The sequence below is a fragment of the Callithrix jacchus genome, chromosome 7 (genome assembly GCF_049354715.1).
Source record: "Callithrix jacchus isolate 240 chromosome 7, calJac240_pri, whole genome shotgun sequence".
Classification (NCBI taxonomy): Eukaryota; Metazoa; Chordata; class Mammalia; order Primates; family Cebidae; genus Callithrix; species Callithrix jacchus.
Window position 1 is genome coordinate 99946610 of NC_133508.1, and position 17598 is coordinate 99964207.

At 35.5% G+C, this 17598-nt stretch overlaps 1 protein-coding gene and 1 pseudogene across 40 annotated transcripts in view; one reads left to right on the plus strand and one right to left on the minus strand.

The window, feature by feature from the left end:
- ATG4C (autophagy related 4C cysteine peptidase) overlaps window positions 1-17598 on the plus strand; it is a 189008-nt gene that overhangs the window by 80471 nt on the left and 90939 nt on the right. For 25 of the 40 annotated variants that reach the window (XR_013520154.1, XR_013520157.1, XR_013520156.1 and 22 more), the window contains one exon: window positions 3548-4685. The exons of the other annotated variants lie outside the window; for them this stretch is intronic. Coding sequence is in view for 19 of the 25 variants with exons in the window: in XM_078332099.1 (XP_078188225.1) it covers window positions 3548-3715 (168 nt within the window). In the remaining 6 variants the exon portion in view is untranslated. Of the gene's footprint in view, window positions 1-3547; window positions 4686-17598 lie in introns of those variants that run through there. 40 annotated transcript variants of the gene reach the window in all.
- Window positions 9824-10273, minus strand: LOC118142962 (ubiquitin-ribosomal protein eL40 fusion protein pseudogene; annotated as a pseudogene).

Sequence of the window (17598 nt, forward strand, 5' to 3'; positions counted from 1 at the left end):
CCATATGCATAAAAAATACAAAAATTAGCCAGGTGTGATAATACATACCTGTAGTCCCACTACTTGGGAGCCTAAAGTGGAAGGATTGTTTGAGTCCAGGAGGTTGAGGCTGCAGTCAGCTGTGATCGTGCCACTGCACTCCAACCTGGGTGACAGAGCAAGAGTCTGTTTCAAAAAACAAAGAAGCTTGGAAAACAGAAGTGTGTGTGTATATGTATATGTATACACACACACACACACACACACATCACTGTTTTATTCAGAGATAACTTAATATTTTGTTATATTTCCTTTCAGTCTTTCCAAAATATGTATTTGAAATTATTTTAACATAATTGAAACTAAATTTTATAGCTTTATATTTTGTTTTTTCTTTTAGGATTTTATAATAAACATTTTTCTAAGTTGTTAAATAATTTAGATTGACTTGTATTTTGTATAATATCTCCATGTCACGTGGATGGCTTAAATTGGATTTTTAAATTTGGATTTTATATCATCCATTATGGAAGGACTTTTAAGGTTTTGACAATGTAGCCATTCTTGTAATATAAAAAAGAACACTAAACTTTTCACATTTTAATGTTTTCAGAATAAAATTATCACTAAAGCTGCTATTACAAACATCCATGTGCAGGATTTTATGTGGACATAAATTTTCAACTAATTTGGGTAAATTTTAATACATAAATTTGATAATCTTTAAAAATATTTTAAAGAAACTCAGGAAAGTTTGGAAAATAATTCACCAAGCCTGAATCAATAAATGTTGTGCATAAGGAGACCTTATATTGCAAGAAGATTTGCAAAAAGTAGATGCTGGTTTTTTTTTTTTTTTTTTTTTTTTTTTTTTTCTTTCTGAGATGACTCTCACTCTGCTGCCAGGCTGGAGTGCAGTGATGCAATCTCAGTTCACTGCAGCCTCTGCCTCTTGGGTTCAAGTGATTCTCCTGTCTCATAATCCCGAGTAGCTGGGATTACAGGTGTGTGCCACCATGCCCAGCTAATTTTTGTATTTTTTAGTAGAGATGAGATTTCACCACGTTGGCCAAGATGGTTTTGATCTCTTGACCTCATGATTCACCCACCTCAGCCTCCCAAAGTGCTGGGATTCCAGGTGTGAGCCACCGCGCCCCATCTGCATTTTTAAATTAAAGGGTAGTGATTTCCCCGCATATTCTCACTCATAGGTGGGTGATGAAAAATGAGAACACATGGACACAGAAAGGGGAGTACTAAACAGTGGGGTCTATTGGGGGGAAAAGGGGAGGGCCAGTGGGAGGGGGAGGTGGGGAGGGATAGCCTGGGGAGAAATGCCAAATGTGGGTGAAGGGGAGAAGAAAAGAAAGCACACTGCCATGTGTGTACCTACGCAACTGTCTTGCATGCTCTGCTCATGTACCCCAAAACCTATAATCCAATAAAAAATTAAAAAAAAAAAAAAAAAAAAAAAAAAAAAAAAAAAGGGTAGTGATTTCCTTACTGCCATTTTTTTCCACCTGGGGCACAGATTTGAATCTTAACTTTGATGAGCAACTCTGTCCTGTATTAAAACTCAAATAACTTCTTTTTTTTTTTGGAGGGCGGCCCCAAGGCCAAACTCCAGGGCCCCTGCCCTTCTTTCTTAATCTTGAAAGAAAGGATAAAGAGATGATAATGTTAACTCTGCTGTGTGGATCTGAAAATGATGTGTGGATACCTGCCCGTTAGATACTGGACTTTTACAAGTGACATTAAATGAATATAAAAATGACAACAAATTTTGGACTATATTCCAGCTATTGGCTGGAGGGGAAAGATGATTAATCAGATGCCAGTACTCTCCGCCTCTTATTTTTCATTTTACATGTTTTTGCTGTTCTCTCTTCCTTTTTTTGTACGATATAAATAAAATAAATTTCAGCAATGTGTAAATAAGCACAATATGAACTGTAGGATCTGATTTGTTAATACTTGATTGTTTTTGAATGGTTCACTTTCATTCAATTAAAATATATTTTATATAGCTATCTCATTGAAATATTTTTAATTTTGTATCATATGCTAGGCCTATCTGGCCATGTTTCAAGAGAATCTATAAATGTAATGTATAAGAATTTGATGATCCTTCAGTTGAATGTTGACATTTGTGATAATGTAGTTTTACCTCTGAAATTATCTTTTAAAAACAAATTACATTTAATTGACAGTGATTATGATGTATATAAATAATTGTATTCTTTTTAGCATTCTCTGAAAATTTCATAGTAACTTTTGGAATCCCTGTGGTCCTGATTACCTACTGAAAATTTATTTTTGCTGGGCGCGGTGGCTCATGCCTGTAATCCCAGCACTTTGGGAGGCCGAGGCGGGTGGATCACGAGGTCAACAGATCGAGACCATCCTGGTCAACATGGTGAAACCCCGTCTCTACTAAAAATATAAAAAATTAGCTCGGCATGGTGGTGCGTGCCTGTAATCCTAGCTACTCAGGAGGCTGAGGCAGGAGAATTGCCTGAACCCAGGAGGCGGAGGTTGCAGCGAGCCGAGATAGCGCCATTGCACTCCAGCCTGGGTAACGAGCGAAACTCCGTCTCCAAAAAAAAAAGAAGAAGAAAATTTATTTTTGTTAAAACATCCTTTATTCAAGATGTTTAATTTAGTTTTTAATGAAAATCATTTAAATTTTTCAATAGAACTCGTTTAACAGAAAGATTTAAAATTGTTTATATTATACTTGTGAATCCCAAATTGATGAGCTATAAAGGTTGTGGGTATCCTCTCAAAGTTCTAGGTATTGCTTTTTTTTTGTATGTAATGCAACTTTAGAAGGTAATGTGTAAAATGTGGATTATTATGGTGTGATAAAACTATTTCTCATGTTGACTAGATTATTGTAGAAATCATTTATTTAAAATATGTTTAAAAATAAAATATTTGAAAAGACCAAAGTTATTTTTAAAAAATAACTTCATATTATTGCTTTTGATCTTCTTAATTCTCTGAGGTGGGGAATTCTCTGTTTTTATATACTTGATCTCAGCCAAAAGGCCAAGCAGTGATTGCCCTGTTTTATAGATGTTACTCAGGTAGAGTGACTTGTCCAAGGTCACATCAAGGTAAGCTACAGAACGGAGGTTAGAATGGACCTTCTGGTTTAGTGCTTAGATTACCAAACACTCTTTTACAATATTTTACCATAATCAGTGGTATCATCTTGTTTCTTTGTCTGTTACTACCTGAAGAATGTAAATTACAACTTAACCATCTAGTATTTCTTCAAACTAATGTGATCAGAACATTTTGGGGAACTGGGAGGTGAGAGTCAGCATATACTTAATTTTTGGATTCAGTCCTAATGAAGAAGCATACATTTACCTATAAATAAACAATACAATGCTAATCATTTTTTGTCTTTTAGCCAGAACAGGTAAAGGAATAGCACTGGGTGAATGTAAATGAAAGAAGCTAACAGGAGAGGTTCAGGGCTAAAACATTAGATTTGTTGTGTGGTCTTAGTGTGCACTCTTGCATCCAATAAGGGATTCTACTATACTTTCTGTTACAGATGCTGCAATTTTCTTCTAAGGAGAAATATCCCTTATTTACTTTTGTAAATGGTCATTCCAGAGACTATGATTTCACATCGACTACAACCAATGATGAAGACCTTTTTTCAGAGGATGAAAAGAAACGATTAAAAAGATTTAGCACAGAAGAGTTTGTCTTGCTTTAAAGACGTTTGTGCTTGATGAGAAGAATTCCGTTGAAAGGGGAAAAGTATATTCGAAACGTTTATTTTCACAAATATCTCAATTTTATATGTTCTTTAAAAAAAGAACATTCGAAAATATAAAATTTAAAGATATTTTTCTAAAAGAAATGATTTAATGAATCTTGCTTTCTAATAAATAAATTGAGTGATTCTGGTTGCTTTCCTATTTCCCTAATATCTACTAATGATAACTCTACCTTAACTGTAAGCCTTTTAGTCTTCAAAGTCTTCCACCTGAGCCCGTTGTTCTCATGGAGGTTTTGTGTTACTAATCCTCCCCCAAAGACTGGGATCACCAAATACTTTCAAAATTCTCAGTTTGTACTAATGATCAGAAGATCAGAGAAGGAGACTTTAATGCTGTCTAGCTGCCTGCTATGAATACAATCAGATAATACTTTTGCATATGTCTTGATAATTAAATAGTATTTGTTAACTGTGATATGCATACACTTATATAAGCAGAATTATGAGTTAAAGTAATACTTAGCAATATGCTTTTATAATGGCTTCTCATTATGCTTGCTGTTGAACCTTTGATGAGGAGTGAATATTGGATTTTCCCCACAAACTTAAAGGTTATGTTATTAATACTATTATAACTGCATCCAATCAAATCAGATAAAGGTAACTATAAAATAGTAGTATTATTTTTTTCCTCTCTCAAGGGTGAAATTTTATGGAAACTCAACTTATTATACAGTTTTTAAATCTAAAGTACCAAGAAAGATGTCACTAGGTTCTCTTCTATGTGATTTTTGTTATTTGTATAAAGCAGTGTAGTGGCGTTTAGAAGCTGAGGCCACCTGTAAGACAAATCTGCCTTAAGTGTATTATGTGTAACTTAAAGGCAAATTTGTGATCTAAAAGTACAAGAGTGATTATGGAGGTAGGATTATAAAATACATAATAAAGATGTGAGAAGATAAAATGCTTTTGGTTTGGTTTTAATGTTGGGATTATTTTAATCCTTTCATTTGAAAAGTCAGTGTCTCAAATGAATTCTGTTTATTTATAATAAATGCCTGTAATATTGCTCTGAAAGCAAAATGCTAATTTTTTTAAATGGAGCTTTTATGTTTCAGTGTAGAAACATGCCTTATAAAGACATAAAATTGTGTATCATCTGAAGTCATTGATCTCTTCCATCAGAATGCCTATTTGTTTAGAGCTGCATGTAAAGCTGAAAGAGGGGGTGGGCAGATTGCTTTATATGCCCGATGAGAAAAATCAGGTTTGACATTTCTCAGTGAGGATGACTTACTGAATTCAGATAGTCTGAAATCTAAAAATTTTCTTTAGTCTGCATACAGTTAGGACAAATTAAGTCCAATACTTATTTTCCTAGAATGTCAAAGCAATATAGGAACAAGAAGCCAGTGGGTATACCAGATTTTATACACAGCAGTCCTTTGATCTAAGCTATTGCAATTTACTGTTCCTACATAGCTGCGTTATTCACAGGATTCTACAGTAAACACATCCAATGAGAGCACCCATACACCTTCAAGTGGGTCTGAACTGGTTGTAAATGTTCTTGCAAGAACTAATACAAAAGCTTAAAAGTTACAGAATAGCACTTTCATTTCCTCAACATATTTAGGCATCGTTTTAGCTAGATTTTTGAAATGAGACAAAATTACACCTGGGCAAAATTAATGTCAGAGGAGGCAGAAATTTCCTTTACATTGAATTGTATGGAAAAAACTTAGTATATTTTACAGGCAAATCTTATAATACAATCATCCTCATGACTAGGAATAAATGTTTGGAATCAGAAATTGTTAGCATAATTGCACACATAAAACTATTGAATAACATGTGAGTGAATGCATGCATGCATGATAATTGTGAGAGGGTCAATTTATCTCACCTGCTAATTCACCTTCAGCCAAAGACCAGCCAAAAGTTACGCTAATCTTTTATTATGAAGGAAGCAACAAAAATGTATCATTAGATTTAGAATAAACGTATTATATATTCTGGTTTCAGACTTTGTTGTGAACACAGATTTCATTTCAAGTTCTGACAGCTAGTAAACTCAGTCAATAAAGCTTATGGATGATCTCTTTCAGCCTGGAATAAAGGAAAGTCAAAAAGGACAAGGTTCTAAGATGAGTGTTCTGTTAGAATTATGATAGGAGAATCCTCCATTTGCACATCAATATTAAGATCCTGGATTTTTACCATTAACATTTCAGAAATGAATTTTTAAAATTCTTGATGTGACTTTTTGATGGTGAAGGTTTCTTTTCGCTTTTCTTCATAAGATTTGACACTTTGAATCCCCTTTTGTCAATGTGTTAACCACCAGCAGGCAATTGTAAGAGTCATAATTTGCTGAATGAGTGAGTGAAAAGATCCTTTACAGTGTAAGTATATCCAGAAGTATTCCTTGAGGTATTCATATTTCTGTTTTTACATTAAACCAATCTCATTAAATCTGTATTAGTGAGAAGACAACTTCAGAGGATTAAAAATTTAGGTTACTTTTGTGTTCTGTTAACATTAGGATTTAACATTGTCCAAGGGCAAACATATCTAAATATATATGTTAATTGCATCAGTTTTTAGAAGAATTAACAGCAAAAATGACTTAGCTATATAATCGATCTAATTTTATATAAGAATCTATTTTTTAGAGCTCTCTAGTTCCCTTTTATTATTCAATATTAGAAAGCACTTTATTCTTTTTTTTTTTCTCTTCAGTTTCTACTAGGAAGAAGTTTCATTTTCATGGTTTGTCACAGATCACCTTTAATAGCTTGCATCTGACATTGTCATTTTGACTATATGTTCTTACATAATCACGAAAAACTATAAAGGATTTTCTAAAGTCAAGAAACAGGAGGAAGGACAGATAATGACAACTTAAAAATATGAAATCACTACATGAATTGTTACTTGAACAGTTATAAGTAGGAAACTGAGGATTTAAAATCATGGTGAAATAGGAGCAAGATATTCAGAATATATGATAGAGGCAATTCTTGGAAAGGATAAGGGATGATTTTCTATAAAAAGAGTAAATGTCTTCCCCCAAAAATCTTTAGGCGAGTAAATATTTATCATGTGATATTTATCATAGCCTCAGTATTGTCAGTCAACCACCATTCAATAGTGTTACCCATTTGAGCCTTCATACTGAGTACTCAGATACAGAACTGAAAAGGTGAAACATCAGGCCAGGAAAATTGGAAACATCCTATTGATTCTAAAATATAAATTTTATACCATTTTAAAGTTTGAATCTTAAGTCAGTTTTAAAATCTTAAGCATTTTTGTGTGGCTTTCATGGTTATTTAAAGACTTTCCTTGCCTATAAACTTTGAAAAATACAGTATTTAGAGTTGGTATTGCAGACACATTTTTGAGTAGCATTTTCCTCTCCTTTCCTTTTTACAGTCCTTCTCGACGTTATTGGTGGCAAGCAATGGCCCAAAACATTCACAACTACAGTTATAAAATTTCACTTATTCTCTCACAATGATAAGAAAAATATGCTAAATGTGGAGAATACATGTTATTAGAAGGGAAGATTACTCTTTTACTATGCTACGCTCTCCCTAGCCAGTTCTTCCATAAATGTAGAGTCTTCCAAAATTGCCATCCAAGAGTGAATGATAAAAAAGTGTTCTTCTCAGAATTATTTTATTTTAAGTTATTTAAAAATTACTTATAGATACAATACATATTTATTTTTATACTGAGATAATATACACAAAAGTAGAGAATTCAAGGGTTTTATAAGAAGTTGTTTTAAAAGCAGGGAAGGTAAACAAAAGTTGAAATCCAATAGAAGTTATAACAAAAGGTTGAGAGAATGACAGCAAGTTTTGAGTGTGTCTAGGCAAATACACCGTAGCAAACTGACACAGATAAAAATACATAAATTAAAAAGTGTGGGCTGGGATGATTTCAGATTAAATGTAGGCAGTAGAAGAATGTAAATACTGATAAGGGACAGTGGATATGGGCTACCATGTTGCAGAACTCCACGGCGCACTATTTTTAGTATATGTTATGTGAATGGTACTTCCTGGAATTGTGCAATGTAGCATTTCAGTTCCTAATATTTACATACCACTTGCTATTTATGCCACACTGTTCAGTTTACTTGTATTGAAATATAGCTAATGAGTCAAAGATGGGGAATTAGATCTGGGATTAACGAGACAACATGAGTTCTGGGACTTAGATGATTGTGTAATGGAACAGGTCAGGACAGTTCATGGTCAACTGTCTGGTTACTTAAATTATTTCTAAAATACTTTAAATAGGTATCATATGGAAATGATCAACCCATACTTACATGATATTCCAATATATTACTTTCATTTTTCTATACTCCCTTCTACTTTAGGTTCATATTCTTCTTACTCTTTAAGCATATTCAATAGGTTGAATTTTGATTCCTATTTTTATAACTATTCTATTAATGAAGAGGGCCACCACTTACTCAGTCTTTCATATTTGGATCTATGTACTGACTGTTTTATGCCTCTGGCTTGCATGTTGGTCTTTCCGGTGACTTGTGATTGTCTCCTAGACCTGACTTCCTATGCTTGGCCAGTTTTATGGCCACTAGCCCTGTCTATACCTGGAGAGACACTCTTGGTTTTGTATGTAATATGTTCCCATCAACACTTGAGACAGCTGAATATGAAGGAACTGAACAATAAATGTTTTAAAACAATGTTTTAAGGAAGATTCTTACCCAGAGAGTTAAAAATATTATTAAAATATTTAAAACATAAAATTATTTTTAATCATATAGGCTTTACATAGTTTTGATGATACACTTCTAGTATCTCACTGATGTTCTTTATTTTTGTTCTTTTGTAGTAGAACATACAATTGACTGACTTAAAGTTGACTTATAATAGAACGTACGGTTGACTGAGCATTTCATTGAGGCTAATGATTATTTCTGTCTTTGTATTAATTAAGTTTATGAGGTCTACGTTTCTTAACACTAGTTTTCGCATTGTGATTTTCTGTTTTCCTGCAAAATAAGAGGGAACGAAATATAAAATCCAACAATCATCTAATCTGCTATACAAAGATTGTGATATTAACTGGCAGGCAGCATCAGCTCAGAGCTCAAAGTGCATCTTTGTCAAAAAGTCCAAATTTTATAAATGTTTAAGATGGTTCAGAGTGTGAGATTACACATGTCTAATGTCTCCATAGGTCTGTTTTCTGTCTTTTTGTTATAGCCATTCTACTGAGTGTGTGAAGTGTTACCTTGTGGTTTTCTTTTTTAGGTAATAGTTTTATTGAGATGTAATTCACATATTAGACACTTCACCCTTTTAAAGTAAAATAACTTTAAAAACCACAATTTAGCGGTTTTTAATATATTCACAGAATTGTGCAGTGATCATCATTACCAATTTCCAGAGCATTTTAATTACCCTAAAAAGAAACCCTGTACCCATTCTCACTTTCTATATTCACCTCTCTTTTTTCCACCCCCAGCTCTAGCAACCACTAATCTTTCTGCCTGTACAGATTTGCCTAATCTGGACGTTTCATCTAAATGGAATAATACACTATATGGCCTTTTGTGTATTATTTCAAGTTGCCATTAATTTCTTTCAAGGTTCTTCCATATTGTTGCATGTATTTGTTAGCACTTCATTACTTTTTTATGACAATAATATTCTGAGATGGGTGTACCACATTTTCTTTATTCATCAATGGATGGACATCGATTTTTTTTCTACTTTTAAGCTGCTATGAATAATGCTGTTCAGAACATTCATGTACATGATTTTGTGTGGGTGTATATTTTCATTTCTAATGGATATTTGCCTAGAAGTAGAGTTGCTGGTCATACTGATAACTATGATTAGCTATTTGAGGAACTCCTAAACTGTTTCCCAAAATGGTTCGCCATTTTACACTCCTAGCAGCAATGTATGAGGGTTCTGGCCTTTCTGCTTTCTTCCTAATTCTTGTTATTGTCTACCTTTTTTTTCCCCCAGTCAACCAAAGGGACACTTTACTGAGGCTCCAGGACCATGGGGCCTCGGCAGGAGGCTGCCCTTCAAGGAAGGAAGAGGCTTATTTGACCCTCTTCTTGGGGCACAGGTTGTTGGTGTGGCTACACTTCTTGCGGCAGTTGACAGAACGGGGGTGCAGGCAAGCACAGCTCTTGGCGGCAGATCATCTTGTCACAGTTGTATTTCTGGGCGAGCTGGCAGAGGGAAGGCTCAATAATGCCACCTCGCAGGTGCAGCACCAGGTGCTGGGTGAACTCTTTCTGGATGTTGTAGTCTGAGACTGCGGCTATCCTCCAGCTGTTTGCCAGCAAATATCAGATGCTGCTGGTCAGGTTGGATACCCTCCTTCTCTTGAATTTTGGCTTTGACATTCTCAGTGGTGTCATTGGACTCGACGTCAAGGGTGATGGTCTTGCCCATGAGGGTTTTCACAAAGATCTGCATCTCTGTGTCTGCAACTTGTCTACCTTTTAAATTTAAGCCAGCAAAGTATGTGTGAAGTGGTACCTTATTGTGGTTTTGGTTTTAATTTTCCTAATTAAACTAATAATGTTGAGTATCTTTTCATATTCTTATTGACTACTTTTATATCTTCTTTGGAGAAATGTATATTTAAAATCTTTACTCATTTTAAAATTGGGTTATTTCTGTTTATATTATTGAGTTGTAGGAGTTGTTTCCATATTCACGATACAAGTACTTTATCAGATATATGATTTACAAGCATTTTCTCTTGTTCTGTAGGTTGTCTTTTTACCTTTTTTTTTTTTGAGGCAGAGTCTCACTCTGTTGCTCAGGCTAGAGTGCAGTGGCATCATCTCAGCTCATTGTGACCTTTACCTCCTGGGTTCAAGTGATTCTCATGCCTCAGCCTCCCAAGTAGCAGCATTACAGGTGTGCACCACCATGTTGGCTGATGTTTGTATTTTTAGTAAAATGGGGTTTTGCCATGTTGGTCAGGCTGGTCTCGAACTTCTGGCCTCGAGTAATCTGTCCACTTTGGCCTCCCCAAATGCTGGGGTTACAGTGTGAGCCACCATGCCAAGCTATCCTTTTACTTTGTTGATGGTAACCTATGAACTACTGAAAATTTTAATTTTGATAAAGCCTAATTTGTGTTTTTTTAATTCCTTGTGCTTTTGGTGTCATATTTGAGAAACCATTGATTAATTCAAGGTCATGAAGATCTATACCTGAGTTTTATAGTTTTGGCTCTTATATTTATGGTTTTTTTTTGAGACAGAGTCTTGCTCTGTTGCCCAGGCTGGAGTGCAGTAGCGTGATCTCGGCTCACTGCAACCTCTATCTCACAGGGTGAAGTGTTTCTCCTGCCTCAGCCTCCTGAGTAGCTGGGATTACAGGCATGCACCACCACGCCTGGCTGATGTTTTTATTTTGAGACAGAGTTTTGCTCTTGTTGCCTAGGCTGGAGTACAATGGCACGATCTCATCTCACCACAACCTCTGCCTCCCAGGTTCAAGCTATTCTCCTGCCTCAGCCTCCCGAGTAGCTGGGATTACAGGCATGCACCTCCGTGGCTAATGTGGTATTTTTAGTAGAGACAGGGTTTATCCATGTTGGTCAGGCTGGTCTCCAACTCCCGACCTCAGGTGATCTGCCCACCTTGGCCTCCCAAAGTGCTGGGATTATAGGCATGAGCCACCATGCCTGGCCTAGGTTTTTTTTAAATTCCATTTTGAGTTGATTTTTGTGTATGGTCTGAGGTAGGTGTTCATATTTATTCTTTTGCATGTAACGTCCACTTGTCCAAGCACCATTTGTTGAAAAGACTACTCTTTTCCCTACTAGTGTTGGCACTCTTGTTGAAAATCAATTGACCATAAATATAACGGTTTATTTCTAGACTCTCAAATATATTCCATTTATCTAGCCTCATGACAGTATGACACTGTCCTGTCTTGATTACTGTGGCTTTGTAATAAATTCTGAAATTGGGAGGTGTGAGTTCTTTAGCACGGTTCTTTTTCAACATTGCTTTGTGCCTTCTGGATCCCCTGTATTTTCATATGAATTTTAGGATCAGCATGGCAATTTCTGCAAAATTTTTTCTCATTTCTTTCAGTCCTCATTTGTCTTTTGTTTATTTGTTTAGACAGAGTTTCGCTCTATTGCCCAGGCTGGAGTGCAGTGGCAGGATCTCGGCTCACTGTAACCTCTGCACCTCGGGATCAAGCAATTCTCTCACCTCAGCCTCCCAAGTAGCTGGGATTACAGGCATGCACTACCACACTCAGCTAAGTTTTGTATTTTTAGTAGAGACAGGGTTTTACCATGTTGGCCAGGCTGATCTTGAACTCCCGACCTCAAGTAATTCACCTGCCTCAGCCCCCCAAAGTGCTGGGACTATAGGCATGAGCCACTGCACATGGCCCAGTCTTTATTTTTAAAACATAAGGTGTTATTGAAATTTTACATAGTATAAAATTGGTCCCAAATGCTGAAGATAGATGTTTAGAAAGTAAAATATGCAAAATATAGTTCTTAGAACTACAATCATGTTGTATAACAACATAACAATTATAGTAGATTACATTATACCATAGCATCATCCGAAACAAGTGCTTCAAAAGTAAGGTTTTACATATTCACCCAATACTACTAGTTTGGAAAAAATTATGAATCTTTATATTTAGGGGAAAACAGATGCGTAATTTTTTTGGTCAAACTCCAGTGTTATACAATGGAGAAGACATAATGAATTGGTTAAGTTGTAGAGTCAGACTGGCTCAGCTCAAATTGTGACTTGAGCACTTACCAGCAATATTGCCTTGAGCAAGTACTTAACATCTATAAAATGGGGATAACAGTAACTATTGTAGTATAGTAGCAGCAGAGGGCTGTTGTGAGGATTAAGGGAGGAAACACATGTGAAATATTTATTAGAAAAATGACTGGCACACAGTAAGTACTCAATAAGTGTTAGTCTTTAAAAGTGTTGTCAAGATTTTATTCATGCCAGTCTTAAGATTTGAAAAGACTTTAAAATTCCTCTTTTTTTTTGAACTGGCATTGGAATGCAAGAATTAGGAAAAGTAAAACAAAAACCCAGTTCCATGCTTATATTGAATGTCTGTGAAGCACTACAGAATACATTGAGATTTTTTTAAAAAGTGACACTTCTGTCAGGGAGCTTAGAAATTTACTTAAGGATGGGGAAAATACAAACAAAAGAACTGTCATACATGATCAATAAAGAGAACGTTTATAATAGAAGTTCTACAAAATAAAATGTTATTTGGTTTTAAAAGAAGACAGCTCATATAAGGTTATGGGGATTAGGCAAGTCTTCCTGGAGGAGGTGGCATTTTGGATGAATTCTAAAAGTCTGATTTATATACAGGCAGCAATAAGGTGAGTATCTGAACTAATAAGAAACAACATAAAAACTGAAAGACAGGGTCCTTGGTACTGTTTTCTAAACAAAGGTGGGGTTGGGGCAGGGGCCATTCCCACAGGGCACAGTTGAGGTGCATGTGGCTGGTTTTGTTTACTGGCTAAGGAGCACTGCTGGTATTTAGTAAGGGGGTGATGCTAAACATTCTGCAGATGATTGAGGACTGTAATGGTCAGGCTGAAATGTATACTTAAGTGGATGCCTAGGGGAGGCACAGGAAGAAGTGCTATGAAGGTAAAAACAAAGGCTGTAGAAATCAGAAGATCAGGGGTTTAGTTTTAACCCTTTATGAAGATTTAAAATTGGAATGTGATTTGTCAAGCCCTATTCTTAGATTCTGTTTTACCTAGATATAATTCTATATATTCTATGCATATATTTAGCGATTTATGCAAATAGTCAATTTAGATGAGGCAGAGAAAGAGTAGGTCATTTAATGCAGGGGTTCTTAACCTGATGAACCCACGAACAGAATTTAGAGTTTCATGAGCTTGGGTTGGAAAACATTTACATCTTTATTTTTACTAATATCTAACTGAAATATAGTATTTCCTTTCATTAAGAATATAGACAACAAAGTGTAAAAGTGTTAACAGAGGCTAGAACATCACCACTCATAGAAATCATAGATATTTTTATATTACAGTTAATATAGATATCTTGAAGTATTTGCACTGCTTTGAAATTTTGGTAGGTTTTGCTGCTAGGATTATTTAGTATGTCGATAGAGAAGCAGAGAAGCAAATATATTACTATAATTACAAATTAAAAAAATTTTTAATAACCATTCCATTTAGTTATGCACATTTTAATTTACATTTAAAAGCATTTTTATGAGAAGAAGACACTAGACTTTACCAGACTCCCAAATGATGTAAAGTGAGGAAGTTTGGGAAATAGAATGGTAGAATATTGTGAGAATGATAAGAAAAACAGAATTTCAAGGCTGAAATATGGAGTTGGAGCATGCTGCATGAAATAGATGATGTAAGCATCTGCAGAAGAGAGTGTGAAGTGATAATCAGCATCTGGAAGTCGGAATGCAAAACTACCTGAATCAGAGGGATTTAAATAGAAGGAGAAGTCTCCTTTCTGGCTAAGTTTAGGAGAGAATTAGTACTGCCAGGAAAATGAAAGTTTGAGTCAATGTTAAGAGACAGAGGATTAATGATTGCCAATGGCAACAACTGACATTTATTGGGTGCTTATGCCATTTTACAGATGAAGAAATTGAGGGTTTGATACATTAATATGCCAAGTTAGCACAGTTGGCAATCTGGAGAGCTGAGATTTAAACCTCTCCTGATTCCAAAGCATCCTCCAGTTTTCCCTACATCATATTGAATTAGATGTTCCAAAAGACCAAGAGGAAGAGGCTAGAGAAAATGGCATGTGAGGACTGAGCCCGAAGGGGATGAAAGCAGGGAGACTGTGGAAGGGACGTCTTTTACATAGTTTTGGAAAGAATTTTGGAAAATGGGTTAAAGAAACAGTCTGGGTGGTAGGCTGGAGGAGGTGAGGCGATGAGGTGGCCTTGGCGAAAATTTGCTTATATTTTAGTGGCATTGAGAATCAAGTTCCTATCTTTTCAGAAACTGTTACACAGATGGGAAATTTACATATGATGCTCCTTTTCTCTCTTCTTTTGGCATAGTATTCCTGCCCACCCTGAGGTGGAGAACCTGCTCTTAGTAGTAGCTTTATGAGGTGACATTTTGAGCCTTCTCTTCTTTGTCTGGCCTCAGACCCCAATTTTCCATAGGCTGCAATTGAGAAAGACCCCCTTTTTTTTTTGCTTCTTTTTTCTGATAGAGCTCAGATGAAAGAAAGACCTTTTGTTACTGTACAATAGGGGGAAAACTCTCAGTGGTATAAAACAGACTGAGGACTTTGCAAAATATAGCAAGTTCATGTCTGCTAATATGTTAAGTTATTTGGCCTCTCCAGTTTAAGTAGTGATTTGTTGTTTTCAGGCTAATACAAATTCTTGTATTAATAGGAGCATGGCCCTGGGTTTCTTCATCTGTCTGGGAAAAAATTACTTGTTCGATGGTAAACAAAGAACAGAAGAATTGGTTCATTGTCCTCATTTTAAAAAAAGACGGTATGAAGCAATAGTGGAATAATTTTAATTGTAACCATCTAACACTTGCCATCAGTAAGATCATTTGTGTTCTGATTTTAGGAAATGGAGTATTAAAGAGTACATAGTGCATTAGAAATGCAAAACATGACCACATGTTCTCAGGATTTTGTCAGTGTTACATGAAAGAGCACTTGTATTGGGATGCTCGGCTCTGAGGGTATTCTCTGTTCACTGTGTATTTACAGAGATGTATGAATATTTGATTAATGAGTCATGGTCTCCGGAGAAATTTAATAACTGTATTGCTGTACAAAGCCAGGCCCTTAACTGTTAACACAGCTGCCAATAGTGTCTTTGACATTGCGGCCCTTTCTGAATCTAATATATTCTGTGGAGTAAATTCCTTGGTTAAAAGGGGATCTGTGAGAGACATTCAGTTATCTGTTTTGAACTTCACTTAATTTGCAGTCTCTGATTTGTAAAGATTTTTCCAGTGAAAACAAGCAGTGATAGGGAAACTTAAAAATGAATTTTTAGAAAATGATTATTTTTTCCAGAAATAAGTTGGAAAATCATTGATAAATAAAAAGCAGTTGGTTATCCTCTTCAAGATTATCTGGTAGGGATTTAGTAATAATTTTTATCTTGTTCATCATCTAAGAAATATCCACAAGAAGTAGAAGATGTATTTGTGATTTGGATATGTAGATCTCAGATCTATTAGAATGTCATAATCTAAATTCATTATTAAACATAATTTAGTGCTTTTTCAGCAATAATTGAAGGCTAATTTATCCTTTCTTCATTCTTTTGTTTTTAATATCTATGGAGAAATCAATTCTAACTTTCAAAGTTAGGTAGGTATTTTAGTAATGTTACTTCAGTTTAACTGCTTGAGTAACAGGGAGAAATGTCAAAAAAAGATAAATTTAGTGCAGGAGCTTTCGCTGGAAGCTGTAACTGCAGGTTAGAATTATCCATGCTATGCAGAATTTCCTGCAACACTTCTCCTTAGGGCCACAATGCATTACAGCAGACGTATAATGAAGCTGCTATAAAATCTCTGGTAATTAAGGGGGATTTGACAGTAATTGCAACAGTGAATCAACTTAATTATTACCTGCTTCAAAGAGAGCTAACCTGATGTTATAATCTAACCTTTTCTACTTTTAAAATGGGAGATTAAACAAGTATATGTAGCATTTAAGAATTAAATCTGTTGAGATAGAATTGTATTAATATACTTCTAATATATACTTTATGCACATGTACACATCAGCTTCTCAAGAACTAGCACCCAGCTCTCTGTGATACATTAAAGTTATTTGGTATGCTCTGGAAATTAAACCAAAGGCACATCTCTTATTCAAGTCAGCTTCTCCCTAAGCCACAAACAGACCTGGGTTGTGGTTAACCTGACTTCCACAAAATAAAAAATGCTTTCGTATATTAGCACATAAAGCAAAGAAACACCAAAATTATTATCATTGCTTACATATAGGTAGACCATCTCAGAGAATCTTAAAATCTCATCAGAGCTGCAAATAAAGCCAGGTGTGGTGGCATATGCCTATAAGCCCAGATACTTGGAACTCAGAAAGCTGAGGCAGGAGGATTGCTTGAGTCCAAGAGTTCAAGAATGTAATGAGCTATGATCACACCACTGCATTCCAGTTTGGGCGACAGAGTGAGACCCTGTCTCTAACTGATCTGCAGGTAAAGATTTAGAATTGTTGAGAGCTCTTATCTAACTTGGTATATCCAACTTGGCACAAGGATGGAGATACCCGCTTCAGCCTAAGTTATGTCGAGGGTAACACTTTTTATTAACGATCTCCTCTCACTTCCTATTGCCTGCTATCTTCCCCCAAGAATGGGAGTGGAGAGAGATAAAAGTAGTGGTTTTGATATGAATTCATGTCATACACCATGTATTACCAGGTAGCTACTAAATGTAATCAATACCAGGTTCTGCATTTATGATTTGGCTCCCTCTCTGGCAGATTTCCCCAACTCTCTTTTCTGCTTTTAAGCCTTATCATACTTGTGTCTTCATTGGTTTTAGCTTTACTACTACTTTCAGTGGCAAGAACCACAATTACTTTTGCATCAACCGAATAGCTCCTTAACTCTCCAATTAAAGCAAGATTGGTCCACAGTAGTTTTGTTTTGGAATTGAATCTTTTGGTTTGGTTTTGTGTGTGCATATGTAGAGACCTAATGAAGTGACCCAATTCACAGAAGGTGATTGATTAGGCATAGGATTGGTACAGTTTGGGGATGGAACGATCTCATCCTCAACCAATGTTTTCCACACTAAAAGTATGTTCACAT